Genomic DNA, 22,039 nt, shown 5'->3' on the forward strand with positions numbered 1-22,039 from the left:
CTCACTAGCAGTGTTAGCTTAGCAGCAGCTGAAGTAGTTATCTTATGACTGCACCGTGTTTATGCTACTTGCATATAGACTATAGGAGTAGCTCGTTTGCCTTCAATGCACACTCAAATATATGTCGACTTATAAATCAAAACAAGTTACTGTTCACAATCAGTAATTGTAAATACGTTTGTGTATTCTTTCCACAGGCATTCACGCACTTGTCGACAGCTTTCTGCCACTGTGAATTTGACGTCTTGGAAGAGAAGATTTACCCCCCACCCCACAACCCTCACGACGTAATGAGAGCTATGGAATGGCTTGACGATAAATCCATTGAAATGATCACGCCCAGGTATGAAAGGCAGTTAAAATTAATGTTATTCTGCAGACTGGCTCGAATTAGGTGAGATGGGACTTCATTTCGAAAGACATACAGACACAGCAAAGAATCGATGCCGTGAATACGACACATCCCGCGAATTCTCTACATAAATATTATTTTCAAAGAATAATAGCGACCGGAGAGAGTCTGAACTCTCTGAGCAGATAGCTATTTGTATTACACTGTTTTCTTTACTTTTCTATTGCAGATTACTTGGGCCACATCCTAACTGCTACACATATTCGAAGCGACTGACAGAGGCATTGGTGAACGAGTATAGGGATAGAATACCTGTCAGTGTATTTCGACCATCCATTGGTAAGTCACGAAACGGAGTATAAATACTCGTATAAGGTAAAAAGGTAAAGGTAAAGGTATCCCCGTCACACGCCATGAAGGCATTTGGGGGAATATGAAGGTAGAGCCCCATGCTTTCCATGACCTCGGCACTAGAATGAGGTGGTGTGGTCGGCACCACGCTCCGACCGCCTTTTACCCCCAGGAAGGTACATAGCACAATTAAAATCTAGCATTATTTCCATGATATTTGATTCTTTATATCGGGTTTTTCAAAAGTAACACGTATCATTAATTGCTCCTTTTCTCTTTTTTAAACAATGTTAAAATGTTGGCACTGGCATATAATACAGAAGAAATGGGATTCGTATGAAAAATTCACTTCCCGTAACAAGATTTAAAAGATTTCAATAGTAGCAACGCAAGATGTAAAACATTAATTTATTTATTTATTTTAATTAATATATTTTTGGATTTATTTACTCATGTATTCATTTAATTATTTATTTCTTTATTTATTTCATTATTTATTTATTTACTTATTTATAGATATTTATTTTTATTTGTTTAATTATTTATTTTTATTTAGTCTTTTAATTATTTATTTATGTATTTATATTTATTTAATTATTTATATATTCTTATATATATATTTATTATTTATATTATATACTCTCCATTCCTAAACACAGAACATCCTTCTACTCTTGATTTTCACCGTCTCTGCAGCTCATCTCTGGAACTCTCTACCACAGCATGTCAGAGACTGTCGGACATTGTCTAGTTTCAAAAATAAATTAAAATTTCACTTTTTGAATTAGATTCCTTTCAGTTATAAGCCCTTTTCTCTGCGATAGTTTTGTAAAAATATAGGCTATATATTTCTTTCCTTCCTTTTCCCATTTTGTTCTCTTTATCAGCCGATGAATTTATTATCATAGCCTTTTTATCGTAAATTTTATTTAATTTTCGTATTTCTTTTCTTTTTTATTATTTTATTACATTCCATTTTGATATATTCTTCCTTACGTTTTTCCATATTAACCATTTGTACTAAATGAGTTACTTTCACTATATCCCAATGTATTTTACTTTCTTTTTTTATTATGGTATTATTTTCATGTTGTTTAGTGTCGATTTATTATGCTATTATTAATATTTTTCTTTGTAATATGTTAGTATTCTGTTCTTTACCTTTTTGTTAAATTTTAACTGCTTGTATACTTTGTGACCTGGTAGAGTGTAAGAGAAGGCCCTATGGCCTTAACTCTGCCAGTATATATCACTATATCCCAATGTATTTTACTTTCTTTTTTTTATTATGGTATTATTTTCATGTTGTTTAGTGTCGATTTATTATGCTATTATTAATATTTTTCTTTGAAATATGTTAGTATTCTGTTCTTTACCTTTTTGTTAAATTTTAACTGCTTGTATACTTTGTGACCTGGTAGAGTGTAAGAGAAGGCCCTATGGCCTTAACTCTGCCAGTATAAATAAAGAATTATTATTATTATTATTATTATTATTATTATTATTATTATTATTTATTATTTATTATTTATATTTATTTAATTATTTATATATTATTTATTTATTAACTGTTTATTTCTATTTATTTAATTATTTATTTTTATAAAGTTATTTGTATATTTATTTATTTGTTATTTATTTAATTAATTTATTTATTGATGTATTTATTTTTATTTATTTATTTATTTTTATTTATTTAATTATTAATTTTTCATTTCATTATTTGTTTATTTTATTTACTTATTTATTTATATTTATTTATTTACTTATTTATTCATTCATTTACATATTTACTTACTTAGAGGAGAGATGTCCATCAAAACACCTCCTCCACATAAATATTACTGAAATGAAGATCAGTCGTTATGTGTATTAGCCTACTTCACCCTCAATCATGATCATGCGCAGTTATTCCAACATACAAGGATCCTATTCCTGGGTGGGTTGACACTCTTAACGGTCCTGTCGGAGTCCTGGTGGCAGCTGGAAAGGGCGTGCTCTCATCTATGATGTGTAACGAGAAATACCAAGCTGAGGTGATCCCTGTGGACATCGCAATCAATGCCATTCTCATTGCGACTTGGAAATTGGCTGTAGACAAGTAAGTTATTTCTTGCTTGTAGTTTAAAAAAGATTCTTAGGGACCGATTGCGTTTAGATTAAGAAATGAGTAGCGCCAGGTAAAATATGAAATTTCATATTGTAAACCATCCCTGCTAGAGGTATAGAAACAAGAACTTTCACGATTCACGATGTGCAGAATGCAATTTACGCAAACAAATTTAATATTTCAAAATGCTTTGGTAAAATTCTCATAATTCATAAAATTCTACATATTTTTCATATTTTGTAAGACATCTTTTTCCCCCCATTAATATTTCTATACCTTCACGAACCGGGCATTCCTGATATAAGGAGACAACAGAGATGTTTCCCAGGAAATACTTGAAAAAAAGCCATCCATTCCACCAACATTTCGGGATTACCACGGACAAGTGAAATTTCCAAATTTCCTTCTAGAAGCATTGGACTCGCAGGGTCAACAAATTCGAAAACTCAAAACAAAATAAATTGTTCCTATTCCACCTATACTCATTCTTTCAAATCCAGTGAAAGTCGTTTTAGTGTTGCTACATTCACTTATAATATTTGTGCAAATTGATGTTTTAAAGGGATTTCAACTATTAATTTTGCTGTCTGCTTAATTTCTCCTCTTTGTTTTATAACTTCATGGGTATTTCATCGTACAAAACAAAATTAACTGTCAGAAGGTATAATCTTTTGCCAGAAAATTTAGAAAAATTACTGGTGTTGTATTTTAACCAGTGTTGAAAATATCGTTGCCGGCTGTCAAAAAAATTAAAGAATACTGAAAAAGTGTACTTTTGCCCTATAATATTCTCATCTATTCAAATATCTCCATTAATAGAGAAGCTACTAAACAGAGATTCCATTCATTTCATGTCATTAAGCCAGATAATCTCTGTGCAGATATCAAGAAGTTCCAGTATACAACGTAACGACAGGTTCTCTCGTGTCAATCACGTGGGGCGACGTTATGGTTAAAGGAATCAAGCTCATACGTGAAAATCCCTTTGAAGTCGCGCTTTCATATCCAGAAGGCCACACAAGGACGAACTGGTTGTATCACTACCTCTGGATCATGATCTTCCACTACTTGCCCGCCTATTTGATAGACTTCCTGTTTCTTCTAGCAAGACAGAAGAGATTGTAAGTATAAGACCTTATGTATAGCCTAGAGATAACTTCAACATATCCTGTGACGTTGTTGTCTTGTACGCTTCTTTAAGTAGGCTAAGTTACTTACTTACTTACTTACTTACTGGCTTTTAAGGAACCCGGAGGTTCATTGCCGCCCTCACATAAGCTCGCCATTGGTCCCTATCCTGAGCAAGATTAATCCAGTCTCTACCATCGTATCCTACCTCCCTCAAATCCATTTTAATATTATCTTCCCATCTACGTCTCGGCCTCCCCAAAGGTCTTTTGCCTTCCGGCCTCCCAACTAACACTCTATATGCATTTCTGAATTCGCCCATACCTGCTACATGTCCTGCCCATCTCAAACGTCTGGATTTTATGGTCCTAATTATGTCAGGTGAAGTATACAATGCGTGCAGCTCTGTGTTGTGTAACTTCATCCCTCTTAGCCCCAAATATTTTCCTAAGAACCTTATTCTCAAACACTCATAAGCTCTGTTTCTCTCTCAAAGTGAGAGTCAAAGTTTCACAACCATACAGAACAACCGGTAATATAACTGTTTTATAAATTCTAACTTTCAGATTTTTTGACAGAAAACTAGATGACAAAAGCTTCTCAACCGAATAATAACAGGCATTTCCCATATTTATTCTGTGTTTAATTTTCTCCCGAGTGTCATTTATGTTTGTTGCTGTTGCTCCAAGATATTTGAATTTTCCCACCTCTTCGAAGGATAAATCTCCAATTTTTATAGTTCCATTTCGTACTATATTCTGGTCACGAGACATAATCATATACTTAATCTTTTCGGGATTTACTTCCAACCCAATCGCTTTACTTACTTCAACTAGAATTTCCGCGTTTCTCCTAATCGTTTGTGGATTTTCTCCTAACATATTCACGTCATCCGCATAGACAAGGAGCTGATGTAACCCGTTCAATTCCAAACCCTCTGTAAGTAGGCTAAGTTAAAAATATTAATTTTCTCCATATACCGTCTGAGCCTTCTAACTTTATACTCTAAGGCTGAAACCTATTTATCCCCTATTACAGCGTTGCTAGTGGATTATAATGACTTTCTAGTTGTCAGGTTGAATTTTCATTTGCCAACTGTTTTGAATTTCGGTACTGATAAATATTAGAACTTGCAGTTACTTTCTAGCTGTTGTGTTGACAACACCGTTTGCCTTTGGAAAAGCTCATGTTCATGAAACGAATGTTACTACGGAGTGTTATTTGAAATTTAAACGTAACTAATCATTAAAATATTAATATAATGCAGCAACAATTTTAGTAATAAATAAACAGATATATTTTAAAGTGGTATTCGGTTTTAAGAGTCCGTACTAATCATTTCATGTGGTCAAACAAAATCAGTTTTTAGGTTAGGTCTCATGAATCATAAACTGTTTAGTCAAACCACTGAATTTCATGTTGCCAAACAAAATACATTTTAATATTAGTCTTGTAACGACATTTGCTAAACATGATATGTATTAGCTGACAAACCTTCTCTCTTACAGCATGGTAAGGGTACAGAAGAGGATTATGGTTGGGTTAGATGTACTACAATATTTCACAACGAGGCCTTGGTACTTCAAAAATGATAGGTTTTTGTCATTTGAGAAGAATTTATCTCCGGAAGACAGGTGGGTGAATCTTTAAAATTTAATGTCTGGAGTTGCCTTGAGGTTCAAGGAAAACCATCAGACGTTTTCTATCATGTGTTACTTAACAGTAGAAATACTGTCTGATGAACTGGTTTTTGTCCAGAAATACATATGATTTGAATATGGGGCAATAAAAGTGACAGGGTATTTGAGGAAATTCCTATTATTGCACGTAACGTCTATACAGGAATTAGAGCAATGGAATTGAAAGCTATTGTGTATGGAACCCCGGTACAAGATGCAGAGTCTTCGTGCTCGTATTGTGGAAGGCTATACAACAATACGCAATTCTCCAGGGATAGGCCAGTGCATCCGAGATTCAATGCGACGGCGGGTTGATGCATGTATCCATGCTCACGGAGGGCATTTTGAACATTTCATATAAGGAAGAGTATCATGTGGTATGTTGGTACGTTCTGTTCCTGTGTTTCCCATTATTAATGTATTATGAAGAGCTTAGGAAATGAGTTCTAACATGAAAATAAAGCGTTTGCGGAACCGTGTCCATATTATCTTCTTCTACGTGTGAGGAATGTTTCCTGAAAGTTTGGCCGTACCTTTTTGTTGCATCCTGTATTACTCGTACATTTAATTGCATGCTGCACGCAGAAATTTCATAACGTATGGGAATGTAGTGGTATTTTTAAACGCATTTTTCTCAAAACTTATTTTTTCAGTAATATGCGCACCTTTTTCTCTAAAACTACCCATAATTAGGCCTATATGATTTTTCCCATATATTTAATTAACTGGTGTCTAAAGTTTTATAACATACGAAGCTTTTTAACAGTAAAAATTAAGAAAATTTTGGGCATTTATATAAAAAAAATTGTATCTTCAAAGTTATTAACGCAATTAAACACTTGAGTTATAAATATGCACGATGCAAAACATAATACCACTCATAAAATTTTCAGAGTTCTATGTCTACTGGTTGCTGAGTAAGAGGAACATGAAATCTGTTAATTTAGCATTGCTTCTATAGGTCATTGAAACTCCCCTTAATAAAGAAAAAAGTTCTGAAAAAAAATTATATCAAATTATAAAATTTAATAAAAAGATAAGCTAAGAAATGCTTAATAAGGATAATATTTCCAATAAAATGTATAATGACATCAGTAAAATATTACAATATCATAAAGTTGGCACAAAAAAGCTTAATAAGAGGAAAATATTCAGGCAAGTTTATAAACATCAGTACAATTTATAAAACTTAGCAGCATCAATAAGCTAACGAAAATTGCTTAATAAGGGAAAATTCTCAGAAAAATAAACTTGTTATATAAGTATAATTTGATAAAGCAACAATAATAAGGTAAAAATAACTGCTTAATAAGAGGAAAATTTTCACTAGTTTCCACTTCCACCACGGAGATAAAAATACTGGTTCGAAAGACCTGAATCCATAGCTGTACTTTGTGGATATTTCTGCAGACTACTCAGACATGGCCACTACACGGAAACATATGAATAACGGTTCAGGAGCTGTAACGTCGGGTACATGCCGGTAGATGAAAACACGTCGGAAGTATACATGTTAGAATTGACCGTTAGAAGGCAGAAAAATGGAAGTCATATGTATCAATAATGTATCATTCCCAACAGTCACGATATGATCTCGCACTTGAAGTGATTATAAATTTAATGAATCTAAAAGGAACAGAGATCGTTCTTGGAAATAAAATCAATAATTTTCTATGGCACTCTGCCATTTCTATGTCAGTAATCCAATTTGCTGATAGCAACCATTTTCGTCAACATCTCAAAATATATTGTTTTTACGTCATCATATTAATTTTTCTGTATATTTTATATAATGGAGCGGTAAAATGAGTGATAAATACTGTTAATTATTTCAGGGAACTATTCTACGTCACCAATACCGACTATGACGTGGACAAATACTTGCTGCACGCTGTACTGGGAGTCAGACAGTACTGCGTGAAGGAGCCGTTGTCATCCCTTCCTAAAGCAAGAAGGCTTCTTTTTATGTAAGTCAACATCAAATGTCGAATTAATATAAACATTATACCGGTATAGCTCTGGCGGTAGTGCGTTTGTCTGTTTATCCGGAGTTTCGTTCGGGGGTGGGTTTGATTCCCGTTTGAGCTGATTACCTGGTTGGGATTTTTCCGAGATTTTCCCCAGTCATAAGGCGAATGTCAGGTAATATATGGCGAATCCTCGCCTCATCTCGCCATCACCAATTCCATCGACGCTAGATAACTCAGTAGTTGATACAACGTCGTTAAGTAACCAAGTAAAAAAACAAACAAACATGAACGATAAAACAATATATTGGTAATGCTAAGCAACTAGCCTTGTTGTTTAGTCAACTGTCCGAAGACAGGTCTGAACTTCACAAGTGATACCGACATGGTACCACTTGTGAGGCAACTAGGCCAGGAGATAATGGGGGAGGGTGGTCAGTTTCTTTCCCCTTTCCATTGCATACATCGCCTATTAGCTATATATTACACTAGTCAGACTTCAAATGTATACAAAAACTGTTCTTCCTCTGACACATATAGTCAAGTGAGATGTACTGCCTGATAATAGATGTATATATAAGCCAGAACCTCAATCAGAGGTACCAAGTAGAGTTTTATTGTTGCGGTATAGAGGGACAGTGAACTGGGTTTATTGAAATTACAAATTACACAGACCTGTACATATTTAAAAATCTATAGTTTGCACCCAAAAGAGCAAATGCTTATGCTTGGGGAACTTCCAGTTGCATAACATAATACCATAAAGTTAAGTAATAATAATTTAAAATGTAAGCAGAAATTGAAATAAATATATTATTTAATTCTCTTACTGAAAATATTACTGCTACTTAATTCCGGATTTTCTTTTTTCAATAAACTGACAGTATAAACCTAATACATAATATGAACAATGAATTTGCCCATATTTTTTTGTTTGTAATGTATGTTCAAATCAAAGAGGTAATATATTTCGCGTAGTATTATGTAATCTTCATACTTACAACGATTTTTATAAAAAAAAAAAGGTCAACAGAGTTGACGCAAAATTCTAAAAAAAAAAAAAAAATGAAATGTGTTGGACAATCAACAGATTTTGACAAACAAAATTTTAATTCTTCTTTTTTGAAGCAAAGACAAGGAAATAAGATGTACAGTATGTATCACTTTCTCCCCAAATCAATAATTATTTCATCATAAATACATTGTTAAAGTGAATATCGTCGTTGATTTTATAAAACCTCCTATGTGACAGTACACAACATAATTTTTTAGGAGGAAGAAAAAATTAATTAAAAATCAACGGGCCTACATAAAAATATGAAGTAATTCAGTAGAAAACGTTGGTAAATATGATGATTGATGAACATAAATGACATCATCGAGGATCAGTGTAGGCCTATTAGTATTTAATTAATTTTTTCTTCCTCATGAAAAATTATTTTCTATACTGTCACATGGAAGGTTTCATAAAATCAACGACGATATACACAGAATAATTCACTCGCTAATGCCCAAACTTTTTCGAATGAAATAATAACTACACTAAAGAGACTAATATAGACTTTATTAGTCTAAAAATAAAATTATTACACATATAATGAATCTTGTAAAATAGATGTCTCTAAAAAATTGCGACTAAGCTTTCAACATTTCTAGTCTCTTTCCGAAAAGTATCTTTACCAACGTCTGCAAGTAGGTAGGCCTATATCTTCTTTAGACTAAAATTGTGCTAGAAAGCTTCTTGTTGCTAGTAGTAGGTCACGTAGAAGAATAAGAGTCTGGATTTTTATATTTATCTCATTGTTCTGAATAATACTATTTAATAACTGCTTTTACTAGAAGAAGTAGCAGGCTATAACCTTAACTGTAACTTTAGTTTCACAATTTACAAATAAGAATTAAGATTTTTCGTTGAACCAACAATGCTTCACATATTATATATTTTGTCCTAATATTACAATGAACTTCACCAGTCCAGAGTCAATACAGGGCATTTCAAAAAGATCGTCAATAATTTACAGATATAAACTAACCCAAGCAAAAAAAAAAAAAAAAAAAAAAAAAAAAAAAAAAAAAAAAAAAAAAAAAACAAACAAACAAACAAACAAAAAAAAAACAAGCTCCAATACACATTGGCCGCAAATTAACCGTTTTGACATAATGTACAGCTGTCAAAAAAAAAGTGGCCGCACTCGTGAACAGCGAATATTTTTAAAGTCCACTTCGGGTCGCGGCGATGTTACACGATGCATGTGCTTGTACAAGCAGTTCCGGAACTATGAAAGTGTTCCATATCTGCGCCTCGTAGACCAGCGGTAGAGTGTTTGTTTAATGATTCAAAGGTCGTGGGTTCGGGCCTTCTTCAAGTTTTCATTTTATTTTTTAATCGTTCTTTAGCGATGTAAATGATATTCAAATTATCATTTATATTCTGTTTTCCTTCATTAGCATTATAAAACAATATTCAAGTTATTTATATTGTTATTGTTCTTTCGCAATATATTAATTAAACAAACCGATATTTATCATTTATATTCTGCTACCGTTCTTTAGTGATACTGTATAAATAATATTCAAGTTATTTATATTGTAATCGTTCTTTAGCGATATAAATAACATAAATTTAATATTAGGTTTGGAAAAATCCAGTTTCATAATACTGGTATTAGTTTTTCTTTTTGTATTATTACATTATACTATCTTGAACCACAATAAAATGAAAAGGAGTAACAAGGAATTGAACCTGAGACGTTGACATCTAAATTCCGACGTTCGTCCGCTGAGTTACGAGGGCAAAAGTGTGGAAACATTTTCGGAAAAAATTGGCCCAATCACACTCTAAGATTTTCTGATGATTCGTAGAAGCTAGTCCAGGATGTGGGGGGGTAAAGGCTAATTGAGATTTCCCGGTCTCTGATCGGGTCAAACATCCTGATAGAATTAATATTTAACCCTTGCCGTGACTTTCGGTGAAGTCCGGAGGGCCCAATTAGTCAAATCCACTCTCCTCATCTCCACGCTTGGGCCCCCTGGAATTTAATAAGATGCGAAAGAGATAGTGGTGTGCGGAAGGCAACGGGATGTTACCGCATTTAGGCCTATCCTTCCCAAGAAAAACTTCAAACATGAACAAAGGAAGCTTTTTATAGAAGAAGGATCTTCTGCGGACCTCTGGAAAAAGAACTAAGGAAGAGACTAGTGAAGTGCTTTGTGTGGAGTATGGGGAAGGAACATGGACATTACAACGAAATGAAGGGAAACGAATTGAAGCATTTGAAATGTGGATGTGGAGAAGAACGGTGCGTGTGAAGTGGACAGACAGAATAAGAAATAAAATTGTGTTTGAAAAAGTGAGTGAAGAAAAAATGATGCTGAAACTGATTAGAAAGAGAAAAAGGAATTGGTTGGGTCTCTGGTTGAAAAGAATAATAGACGACATTAGGATATGTGGATCATATGCGGAGACTAAGAGGAAGGCAGAAAATAGGAAAGATTGGAGATTGCTGGGTTTGCAATGAAAGACCTGATCATGGACAGAACATTTATGTGTGTATGTTCAGAATGCCTGGAATATCGTGTCTAAGAACAGTCGCTATTTGCAAAGACTAGTCAATTCCATGCCCACTCGACTGCAAGATGATCGAGATAAGAGGAAGATAGACTAAATATTGAATTGTGGCTTTTTGTTTTGTTTTTTGAACGCTTAATTGTTTGAATGTTTTAAGGCCGACGCCAGTAAATTTGTTTTGTTTATGCCACGAAAGATATTTTTATTGAGAATAAAATATTTTTTCTTTCCATTTGCAGCCACAATATCATAATGATAAAGTCATGGCATAATATATTAATGAACCTGATGTTAATTACTAAAATAATCATAAAAGAGAAAGGAGCCATTATGTCTAGTTTGTCTCTCTCAAAAACAGAACAAAAAAGGACATAAAAAGCACGAGGTTGTAGTCGAACGCAGGACCTCATGAATAAGAGGCCTGAACGCTACCATTATGCTATCGAATAACACACAGTATACTTCAATTATAACTGTAGATATCAGGCAACGTGGTCCAACAACATGTAACATCGCCTGTCTCCGAATTGTAGCGAAGATACCCGAAGGGAACTTTGTTTCAGGAGAGCGGCCACTTTTTCTTTTGACAGCTGTACATTTTCTGTTGAGATTCTTCGCTGACTAAGAGCAGACGTGCAGACATCCTTTACTGATTCCACCTAGAGCAACTGTCTGAAATGCTGCCCATGATTCTGAACGCAACGTTGTGCTCTTCTCTGTAGTGAGCTGCGAATCCCCTCGGTCAGTCCCTGGATCATTACTTATTTGCTGAAAGGCACGTTCAATCCAAACCGCAATTTATGAAGTGTGTTAACCTCAGGAGTAGAAAACAAACTTTTTACATGACCCCAAACACAGAAATTTAATTGTATTTAAATCCGGTGATCTAGGAGGCCACGGTACAGTTCCTCCTCTGCCTAAGGGAATATCACGTGAATGGTTAATTTGCGGACGAATATTTATTAGAGTTTTTGTTGCTTTTTTCAGTTTGTACTTTTCATCTGTAAATTACTGACCACCACTTTTGAAACACTATGTATATTAGATTTTTTTTATTTTAGTTGGTTATTTAACGACGTTGTATCAACTACTACGTTATTTAACGTCGATGAGATTGGTGGTAGCGAGATGATATTTTGGCGAGATGAGGCCGAGGATTCGCCATAGATTACCTTGCATTCACATTACGGTTGGGGAAAACCTCGGAAAAAACCCAACCAGGTAATCAGCCCAAGCGAGAATCGAACCCGCGCCCGAACGCAACTTCAGACCGGTAGGCAAGCTGTATATTAGAACATAAAATAGAAATTCTATGTAATGAAGGAAAAGATAAATTTTTCCAAAAGATATTACCGTCAATGCCATAGAGTAACATTAACTCAGAATCATATTATGTTTTGATATTCTTTTTTTCCAGATTGTACTGCATTCGTTGCATTACAAGGATTGCATTCTTTAGCTTCCTGGTCTGGTTGCTCTTGAAATATGTAGAGTCGGCCAGAGTTCTACTCAACTACTCAACTGAGATGTTGCAGCATCTGCCGGTAGTGGGATCATTGGTACCTCGAGACTTGGAAAGTTCTACAACGAGCTCATTTCAGTGAATAAGACTCTAGAATTGTGAGCAAAAAGTGATATTTTGATTTCATAAGTATATAGACACGAGGGAATCATTTTATATAATAATATGCCAATGCAGTTGTTAAACATTTTTTGGGATTTCTTGTAGGAATATTAGATGGTGCTTTAGGTTCTCGCCTTGTTTTTTTTTCTATATAAGAAAGAACATCTAATTGATGGCGCTTTTTTATTGATTGTATTGCAGTGTTTTATTACACGAAGGGATATAATCAGAAATTATACAGTAAGAGAAAATCACGAACTACAATCGTTAATAAAAAAGATAATATAAAATTGCTGGAGTATGCTGAAGAAGTATAAGATAAGTGAGTTCAAAGTTGATGTTGAAATTAGCAATAGGAAAAAAGATTGTCGCGAAGACCAAGTACACTATAAATAAAAGCGAGAAAAGATATTCCGGAAAAAGGAAGAGCTTCAGCATATATTGGATAACAGGGAAGATAGAGAACTTTGGAAGTGATTTTTTTTCGTAGACCACACAAAGGATTCATGTCTTTATTATGATGAAAATAAACAACTTCATACGAATATATTGCGGCGTCTTTGGTTTCTACTGATTACCTACGACCAAAACGCATCGCTATGTTTCGTAGTTAAATCGTCTTTCAAGGACGAAATACTGTTCTGTACCGTAGAAAATGCTTTAAAAAATTTGCTTATTTTACGTAAACAACGAAAGCATTTACACGTATACAATACATGGCAATAATTATATTTTGCAATTAAGTTATGCTGCATAGTACAAGCAGTCAATTATGTTATGGTTGTAACGCTGATTGCATACATGTTTTGAAACGTGGATATCTCACAAGGAAGCTAAGTGGAGAAGGTATCAAGTGCTTAGCTGAAAGCGATAAATAAAAGAACTAGCAGGTATTTTTTTTATCTCTCCCTCTTTCTATGGAATAATTAAGAATCGTTGACAAAGACATAGGAATTAGATGGTGTTATCTTCAAAATATAAGAATGTATAATGATAATTGTCCTTCCTTCTTCCTTCTGACCTTATAAATGTATTTTCGTTCCCATTCTCGTTTCAGGGTTCTGTTTGCAGTAGCGTGAAGAATTGGGTTTAATGTGTTGCATAGCAACAGAAACCAACTTAATACCATACGAATATTGATTTCGTATGGTTATTGACATGCTAGAAGGACACAAATGTCATCAACATAATACGTTTAGCCATCACTATAATATGACACCCTGTCAGGCTTTCTTTTGCCCGTAGAATGACATGTACCCGTCATAACAAGGATATCGCAAGATTTTTGTAGACCTCTGAAAGGATTTTGTATGAAGATCCATAATGCAGGCACGAGAATAGTGGCATATCCAGCTGTCTAACCTAACGTTTCATGACATGCTACAGATACTCAATAGGGTTTAAATTTGTGCAGTTTGGGGACCAGTGAAAATAACGGAAAGCTTAATTGTTTCAGGAATATATGCAAAGAAAAGTTCAGTTAAATTTGTAGTCTAAATTAGTCGTACGACTGTAAACTAAAGAAAAATGTCTTGGTAACTATAACAACGCCATTTATATTACTTGCATCAGTGTCATGTCTCTTTACAATTTCAACGCAGTGATCATTCAGTACAGTTTGTTACATCGCCTATAATAATATCTGTATACTGTATTAAGAAATGTAGGCCTACAAATACTGTAATGTACCGTACCGTATTCAGAAATATCTTACATCAAACAAAAACAGCTTCCCCTGTCTGAATACCTAGGCACGCCAGTTACAATATATCAAATTGCCATTTTAAATAGATTGTTATTAGTTTATTGTTACAAGGTTTATCTTTTAAGTTTTGAATAATTTGTGTGGGAAAATGATTTGCAAATTTATTTATTTTCTGTACAAATGAAGTTTTTCGTATATCTGTTTAAGACTTTACCGGGTGCTAATGTACCGTATGACAAGACGTAAGGCTCAATTTTATATGTAGAATATATTGTCAATTGTAATGTGTAAGGATTTTAATAGAGTTTTATTTGTTTAAATACATGATAACATGCTTTGAATAAAATCTCTTTTGCAGAAAACATATATTTTGCTTTGCAGGAAAAAGAGATGAAACCACCTTTTAAGTGCGTAGTGTTCGTTACAAAATCAATATTTGTTTAAGAATTTATAAAAGGTTTACATCATCGATGTTCTCCTAACTTCAAGAGAATCCATTTTGTACATCCAATTAAGGACAGAGTAGGAACAGGCCGGCAAGAAATACATAGAAAAACTTGGAGTGAAACGTGAAAGGACAGGAGGGAGGTGAAGAGGCTAAAAGAAGGCACCCGATGCTCAGCAGCACAAGAGGTTAATGAAGTAGAAGAAGAATAACATCCAGTTAAGGAAGAAAGACCAAGTAAACAAAAGAAAGTCAAGGAAATTGTTATCATTGGTTGCAGTATTTGTTTCAACATAAATGAATACCTCATCGGAGAAAGGATGTAAGATCAGATTCTTGAAATATGTGATGTAGATGGAAAAAGTAATTTTAAAGCATTTATTTATAACAATAAATTATTGCGTTCAATAACTGAATAGACTTGTATCCTTGTTTAGTCAAACAGTTGCGACAGTAAATATAGGTCTAATGAAATAAGCCCCTGACATTATTTTTCTTTTCATGACACATGAATTACAGTTTTGGTTGTTACATCCTTATAGGCTACTGGAGAGTCTTCAATTAAACAACATAGCCAAAACCGCTTCTATTTTTATGTCAAGGTAAGGAAGAACGTATAACGAATAAAGTAACGTCAAGTAAAATATTCTCATTGGTAGCTAGATTTGTTGTTTAAATATAATTCTATAACTGTCTAATCAATTTCTATTGTATATCCTGTAGAGCAGTGGTCGGCAAAGATTACGTCATATAAAATATAGCCCGCAATACACAGCAAAGGGAAAGTTAGAGGGAGAAGGAAACCCGAACTGCTTAACTTTGAATGAATAAGTGATGGCTTATGTATTAAGGGGTTGACTCGCGAGTCAAGAAATGTCGACCACTGCTGTAGAGGAACGAAGTACTACGAGGGAAAGGCAGTATGTTACAAATTGAAGTAGAGACCTACTGTACATTTTAATGAGATGCCTCAAGCTATCACAGTTAGACAGCATTATTCCTGATGTGCCAATAAGTAAAACAAAGAAGCATCAGTTGCAAGATGGCGACACCTCTGCACAAATGTATCATTGACGGCTTGATGTAAACCCTGTCTTGGGCTAATAATGATGCACCCGAGACTCATCACCTCTAACCATCCGACCTAGCATATCGTCCCCTCCATCCTGTCTCCTCGGATCAAGTCGCCAACCTGTTGCATCTTTGCCTCCGTGATAACTTCCAATGGCCGACCGACTCGGTTTTCGATGCTTGACAACCTCTCAGAAGACTTCTGCACCTGATTGTAGATAGATTGAAGTGACAGGCAATGCTTACCATACACGGGCGTCGGGAGGAATTTCTTTATGAATATCCTATGTTGACAGACGTTCTGCCCAGATTGTTGCCCAACAACGTATACTCGTGCACAGATGCTGTCATTTTGCAACTGCTGCTTTTTTGTTTATCTTGTAGCTACCGCTTATATGCACATCGATCACCTTGACACCTGAAATCCAGTGGTGATAGCTTCAGTTTATTTTCTTTTCATTTGAGAAATCAACGACGAAAAACGCAATGAACTTTTGAGGTAAATTTCAGTCCTGCACGATTCAAAAATAGTAAATAGGCGTACAGTGACAGTAACTTCAAAGAAATTTGCGTTAGCATTATTTTCTGCAAACTACAATTGAAAAAGAGTGATAATCAACTTTGGTTGTACATAGAGATGTAAAGTTGCGGTAGACTACCATAGAATACCAAATTTAATGGCAGTGTAGAATACGTAGCATTCATAGGATACAATGCAACATTAGATACATCAAGGCTCTGGAAGTTGCATAAACAACAGGCGAAGTTATCTATCGATGCTATTAAAATGACGATATAATAAGCAGATTCTATAAAATATAGGCTTCGTGGTCTAGAGGTCAGTATTAATGACTACAAATCATGAGATTCACGTCCTGATTATGAGAATTTGTCCTTAAGGAGACTATTTACTGCTTTCACTAGTAAAGATTTAGAACCTAAATGAGTGAATATAAAGGATTTCTGTGGACACCAGCACCTGAGTGTTCAAGTAGAAGTCTTCAGAATGCGTCGTAAATGTGAAATGTAGAAAATGTACTGTACAAAAATTATCAAGAAGGAAGACAAATGCAAATAATGCGTATCGATTTATCATAATGCAGTGACAACTGAACACTTAAATTATTACTTTCAAAATACAAGTAAATCAATTAAACTATAAATTCAAAATTATAAAAAGAAGTTAACTTGAACATTAAATCCAATTATACAGCTGTGATTTAAAATAAAATAAACCCACTCTAACAGTGAAAGTTACATAATAAACGCTTTTGTAGCGACCCAAAGCATCAATTCTAAAAATTTAAATGTTTAACGTTGATATCTCATTTCTAATTAAATGAAATAGATGATTAATTCGTCTAATTTAAGCTATAATGTGGTTTTTCCTATAGAAATGTAATATGCAATCACTCTGGTAACTTCTGGATCTTCACGAGTTCCAGAAACATCGTATTCCAGAAGTCCATTTCTAATAAGGGAATACTAAAATACGAAAAATGTCTGTAATTGTTTCAGAAAAGTAACACAAATTCTTTCCACACGTTTGGAACTTCTAGCTAAATACCTATTTGATATCCTTCATATAAGCCCAAATTATCATACAAAGGCATTTCGTTGGTTGCTACATGATTCTGTAATCTGAATTAAATAAAAAAAATACTTCGATTCCTGTACATGCATTCAACTTTCTTTCCTGACAATACTACGAACATATCAGTCGATTTTCGTATTCTACCAAAACTATCGGACCAGTATTCTACAAGCCTGCAAATCTACTCATAGTTGTACAAGGTGTCTGAATTAAGCCGTTCATTTTATTTAGGCAGCCGAAATATCAGTCCAGACATGTGGGAGGTATTTAATGGTTTCGCAGCCAGAATCAGGGGTGTGTATAACGTCCACCGTCATCATCACGTGAATGTTACGAATTTTAGTTTTTGTGTGATAATTTTATGTTAAACATGTAAAGTCAATCTGTAATGTTAATTATTTATTTTTTTATGCTTTCCAACGTTTCTTATAGTAGCTTTTTTCATTGGACAGTGTTTTATCGAGTCATTTGCTCTTCTTATATTAACTTATTTCTTAATGTGTAAGTTATCTCCAATCCCTCACATTAATTTGTTTTGTTTCATTCGGAATAAATGACATAATAAGAAGGTACCTGTAAAGAACATACAGTGTATAGTTTAACACAATTTATTTAAATAAATTTTGAGTATGTTACTTCTAGCGACATTACCATTAAAATGTCACAACCTCAATAGACCATGAAAAACGTTGGATTCAGACTATAACACGCCAAATGGTCTACATTACATGACAACCAGCATGAAGCTGGACCATGTCGACGTATAGACCTACTGCTTGCTGGAATATCTTATATTCAATTGTTCTGTCGCTATCGTTCTATTTTTGCTGTCACGAGTTTCAGAGATTCGAACCGTGAATGATTACCAAAGGCAGAATTCAAGATTTCATAGCTACTGCTGTAGAACATTCTGGTTCATAAGATGTTGCATAGATTACATATATTCATCTTAGTATTAATTACAACCTTCTAGAATCATCTGAAATCGGAGTTCGAAATCAAAGAGTATGAAGAGAACAAATATTCATAGAAGTCATTACTCAAGCTGAGAGCCATTAACTATTGATCCGCGTATTAGAAATTAATGTTTCTTTACTCAAATGCATCGTAACAATCAATTTATTAATTAGTTAACCCGTTTATATCTATTTATTATTTTAGCTGTTTTCAACCATTAAAACTAAAGGGAATTTCAACGGCGAAAAGTGTCTACCGCTATTCGTGTTGTTCGGAATGCCTAAAACAAGATTTATGAGCGGCTTGAGTCAGACACGCTGTATACACTCTTCCGAGGATTGAGCTATAGTGACAGCACAACGTCATACGATACAGACAGGTAAGAGAAGGGAGAGGTGTGTGGTATGATTCAACCTTAATCCGTTGAAGGCCTTCAGAAGGCAGAGGGCACTAGAATTGGGCTGATGTAAGAAAGTAGGTGAAGGTCGTCGCCTCGCCCCGAGTAAGGCAGAGATCATTTTCGTTCAGTTGCCACTTTGACGTTTGCCTAATCCTAGATTTACGCCGGTTTCATGTATTTAATCAATCAAGAGCCAGTTGTATAAATAGTTAACCAGCGGCCAGGCAATGTAATTAATGTTCAATTAAACTGAACTTAGATTTTTGCTTATACATACACTAATCCAAGGTCATTTCGTCTTCATCTAAAATCAAATCTAACTGGCGACTTGCTAAAACTTAAAGCCGGTTGAAATTAATTTAGCAGAAGCGAAAAAATTATTTACCAAAATAAAGAATAATAAATACTGTACCTGCAATCTTATATTGTATTAACTTGTATTCATTTCAAACTTACTAGCAATAAAATAAATAGTCTGAATAAATAAAATAAATAAAATTAAAATGGCGTGTGAAGTTATTTTAATTGTTTAAGAGTATATTATTATTATTATTATTATTATTATTATTATTATTACTATTACTATTATTAATACTGCCATCAGCAGCATGTACAGTAGTGGCAAAAAAAAAAAACGGACCGACCCTTGTAACTGATTTCAGAGCCTTGTTCACTCCAGAGCACGACAGACTGGTAACTAAGACTTTCGTGGTTCGAGCTCTGCCTAGGAAGGAAACTTTTTTTTGTTCCTTATTCAAATTTATTCCCAATACTTTTCGATTGCAGCGATATTTTACTACTTAATTAACTTATTATTCCCAAAACATGAATTTTACCAGCATAGAGAGGCTATTAAAAATGTTTACTGTCATATAACGCACTTCTTTTTGATAGCACGATAGACTTTCCGATGGAAAGTCGTTTTTGACGCGTATTTATGCTATAAGCTATTGAATTAGTGCAAAGTTTTCACGATTACATACGAGGAAGTTTATTAATGAAAAATATTCTGACAAGCCATAGGTATTATTTGTAGTTTTTCGAAAATGGTCCTACAGGATTCCCTAGATTTTGCACCTATTATTATTATTATTATTATTATTATTATTATTATTATTATTATTATTCAATTTCTCTTTTCTGTAGTAGGAAATTAGGAATATACTGCTACTATCTGTAGAATTTCCCCAGAACATTATCCCAAAACTCAATATCGAGGGGAAGTATGCAAAGTATATTGTTTTTAAAATAATGATATTTATTATCTCTCGTATAAGTCGTGGGTATGCCGGGGATCAAGCCCGGCTTCACAGAATTATAAGTCCAACGCTCTAGCCACTACACCATCGCGGTGACCTTAATTTTTTAGTAAAAATTATTATATCTACTGCATCATTTCAGGATAAATTGACCCTAGCAACAGCTCAAAAGAAATCACTGTACACATAAAGACACAATGCCCAAAACCACTTTCTAGTAGAGTTTCAGATATTCTGGAAAGATGTATTTCGGCTAAATTCTCAAAACCGACTTTTGCAGCAAGACAGTTCTTTCTCTTTCACAACCTTTTTTGATAATAAAGCAAAACAAAATCAATGGGTAACCTATTATAGACTAATAACAAAACTTTGTCGCTCTTAAAACATGCCAGTACTTGCCTGAGAGGAAGCCATAAATAAATGTGAATGACTATTGAGTTACACCAAAACACACATAGCCTTTACAATCAAGTTGCATGCTGTACACAAATAGGAAGTGGGGATTTTCACACTTGAAGAATTGATATGTGGACTTATGAAAATTATAAGCAAAGAAACAAAGCAAACATGACTCAAGTTCAGTTATTCTCTGTAAGATAGTGGTTCCCATGTTTGTCCTGAGATCCGGGGTTAGAGCATTCAAACACGGGCAAAAACGACGGATTTTTTTTAAGAATAATGAGTCATTACCATGACGTCATTCTGAAGAGCAGTCCAGAAATTCCCAATCTTCTTAAAATTTGTATGGTTTCCCATGTCTCTTCAGGGAATGGCCGGGAGAATTCCAATTAAAAAAGCCACGATTCGTTTCGTATCCAATCCTATAATCCTTAATCATCACACTCTCTGTGTCAGTAAACGATCGTACTTGATACATTTAAGACAGCGGAACAGATTGTTCAGAATTAGAACTACAACAGAGAAGGGGGTAACATCAGTACGAGTATTCACCTTAAAGCTATTAGTTATCGTTTGACGTTATATGAAGGTGAAGCAGGAAATGAATAGCCAATTGGTTATGTGAAATGGACATAAAAATTTTAGATGGACATAATGTACTGAACATTCATGCAATGGACGTAAAAAGTGGACATAAAATTTGTGTTTTTGAACTAAAATATAGTGGAATTATAATTAACTGGACATATATTTATAGTCATAATTTAGTGGACTTTTATGTAACAGCCATAAGAAAATGGACATTAAATTTTTGGACGTTAAAAACAGGACCTCGTGTCTGTGTTTCCATCACTCAACTTCTAGCATTATACCACAGTCTAGTATATACAGTCGCGAAGCTCAATACGTAGTAAATATGCAAACATTAGGTAGTTGCTCACCACTAGGATCGCTAATATCGCCTCATTACAGGCAATGCAAAATAGAACCGTCACAGTCTATTGTTTCTAGCACCCTCAAAACTCAAGCTTCGTGACTGTATATAGTAGACTGTGATTATACTATGTAACCGGGACTGCCCCAAACACGAGCATTTGCTCCTTAGGGTGGGAACTAGGGGCGATTTCTCAGGGCATGCTATGCTTGCTGCGCAAGCCCAATATTTATTTCTCAAAATGGGATTACGTACATTAAAATTTATTTTGATTTTTGAAATATTGTATAGGCATAATACCATCCGCAGGTTGCACACTGCAAGTATCGCAACGCTTGCTCGTTTCTCGGAGCTACAGAAAAGACGTAGAAACAGCGAGAATATGATGCGCGCGCAAGTGCATTCCTCCTTTGTCCGTCCTAGACGCACATGCTTCTGTTGTGTTGTTTGAAGCTCTGGTCCGAGAGCTACACCAACGACTATTTAACGTTACACA

General features: G+C 34.4%; 1 protein-coding gene and 1 long non-coding RNA gene across 4 annotated transcripts in view; one reads left to right on the forward strand and one right to left on the reverse strand.

Moving 5' to 3' along the window:
* LOC138701141 (putative fatty acyl-CoA reductase CG5065) overlaps nt 1-14,846 on the forward strand; it is a 55,770-nt gene extending 40,924 nt beyond the window's left edge. For all 3 annotated transcript variants that reach the window (XM_069827746.1, XM_069827747.1, XM_069827745.1), the window contains 7 exons: nt 198-343; nt 582-691; nt 2,612-2,804; nt 3,695-3,934; nt 5,450-5,575; nt 7,456-7,587; nt 12,573-14,846. In XM_069827746.1, the coding sequence (XP_069683847.1) occupies nt 198-343; nt 582-691; nt 2,612-2,804; nt 3,695-3,934; nt 5,450-5,575; nt 7,456-7,587; nt 12,573-12,759 (1,134 nt within the window). In that variant the 3' untranslated portion in view covers nt 12,760-14,846. The remainder of the gene's footprint in view (nt 1-197; nt 344-581; nt 692-2,611; nt 2,805-3,694; nt 3,935-5,449; nt 5,576-7,455; nt 7,588-12,572) is intronic.
* Nucleotides 1-22,039, reverse strand: part of LOC138701146 (uncharacterized) — a 228,951-nt gene that overhangs the window by 150,853 nt on the left and 56,059 nt on the right. The gene's annotated exons all lie outside the window — the stretch shown is intronic.

The sequence above is a fragment of the Periplaneta americana genome, chromosome 6 (assembly GCF_040183065.1).
Source record: "Periplaneta americana isolate PAMFEO1 chromosome 6, P.americana_PAMFEO1_priV1, whole genome shotgun sequence".
In the NCBI taxonomy this organism is placed as follows: domain Eukaryota; kingdom Metazoa; phylum Arthropoda; class Insecta; order Blattodea; family Blattidae; genus Periplaneta; species Periplaneta americana.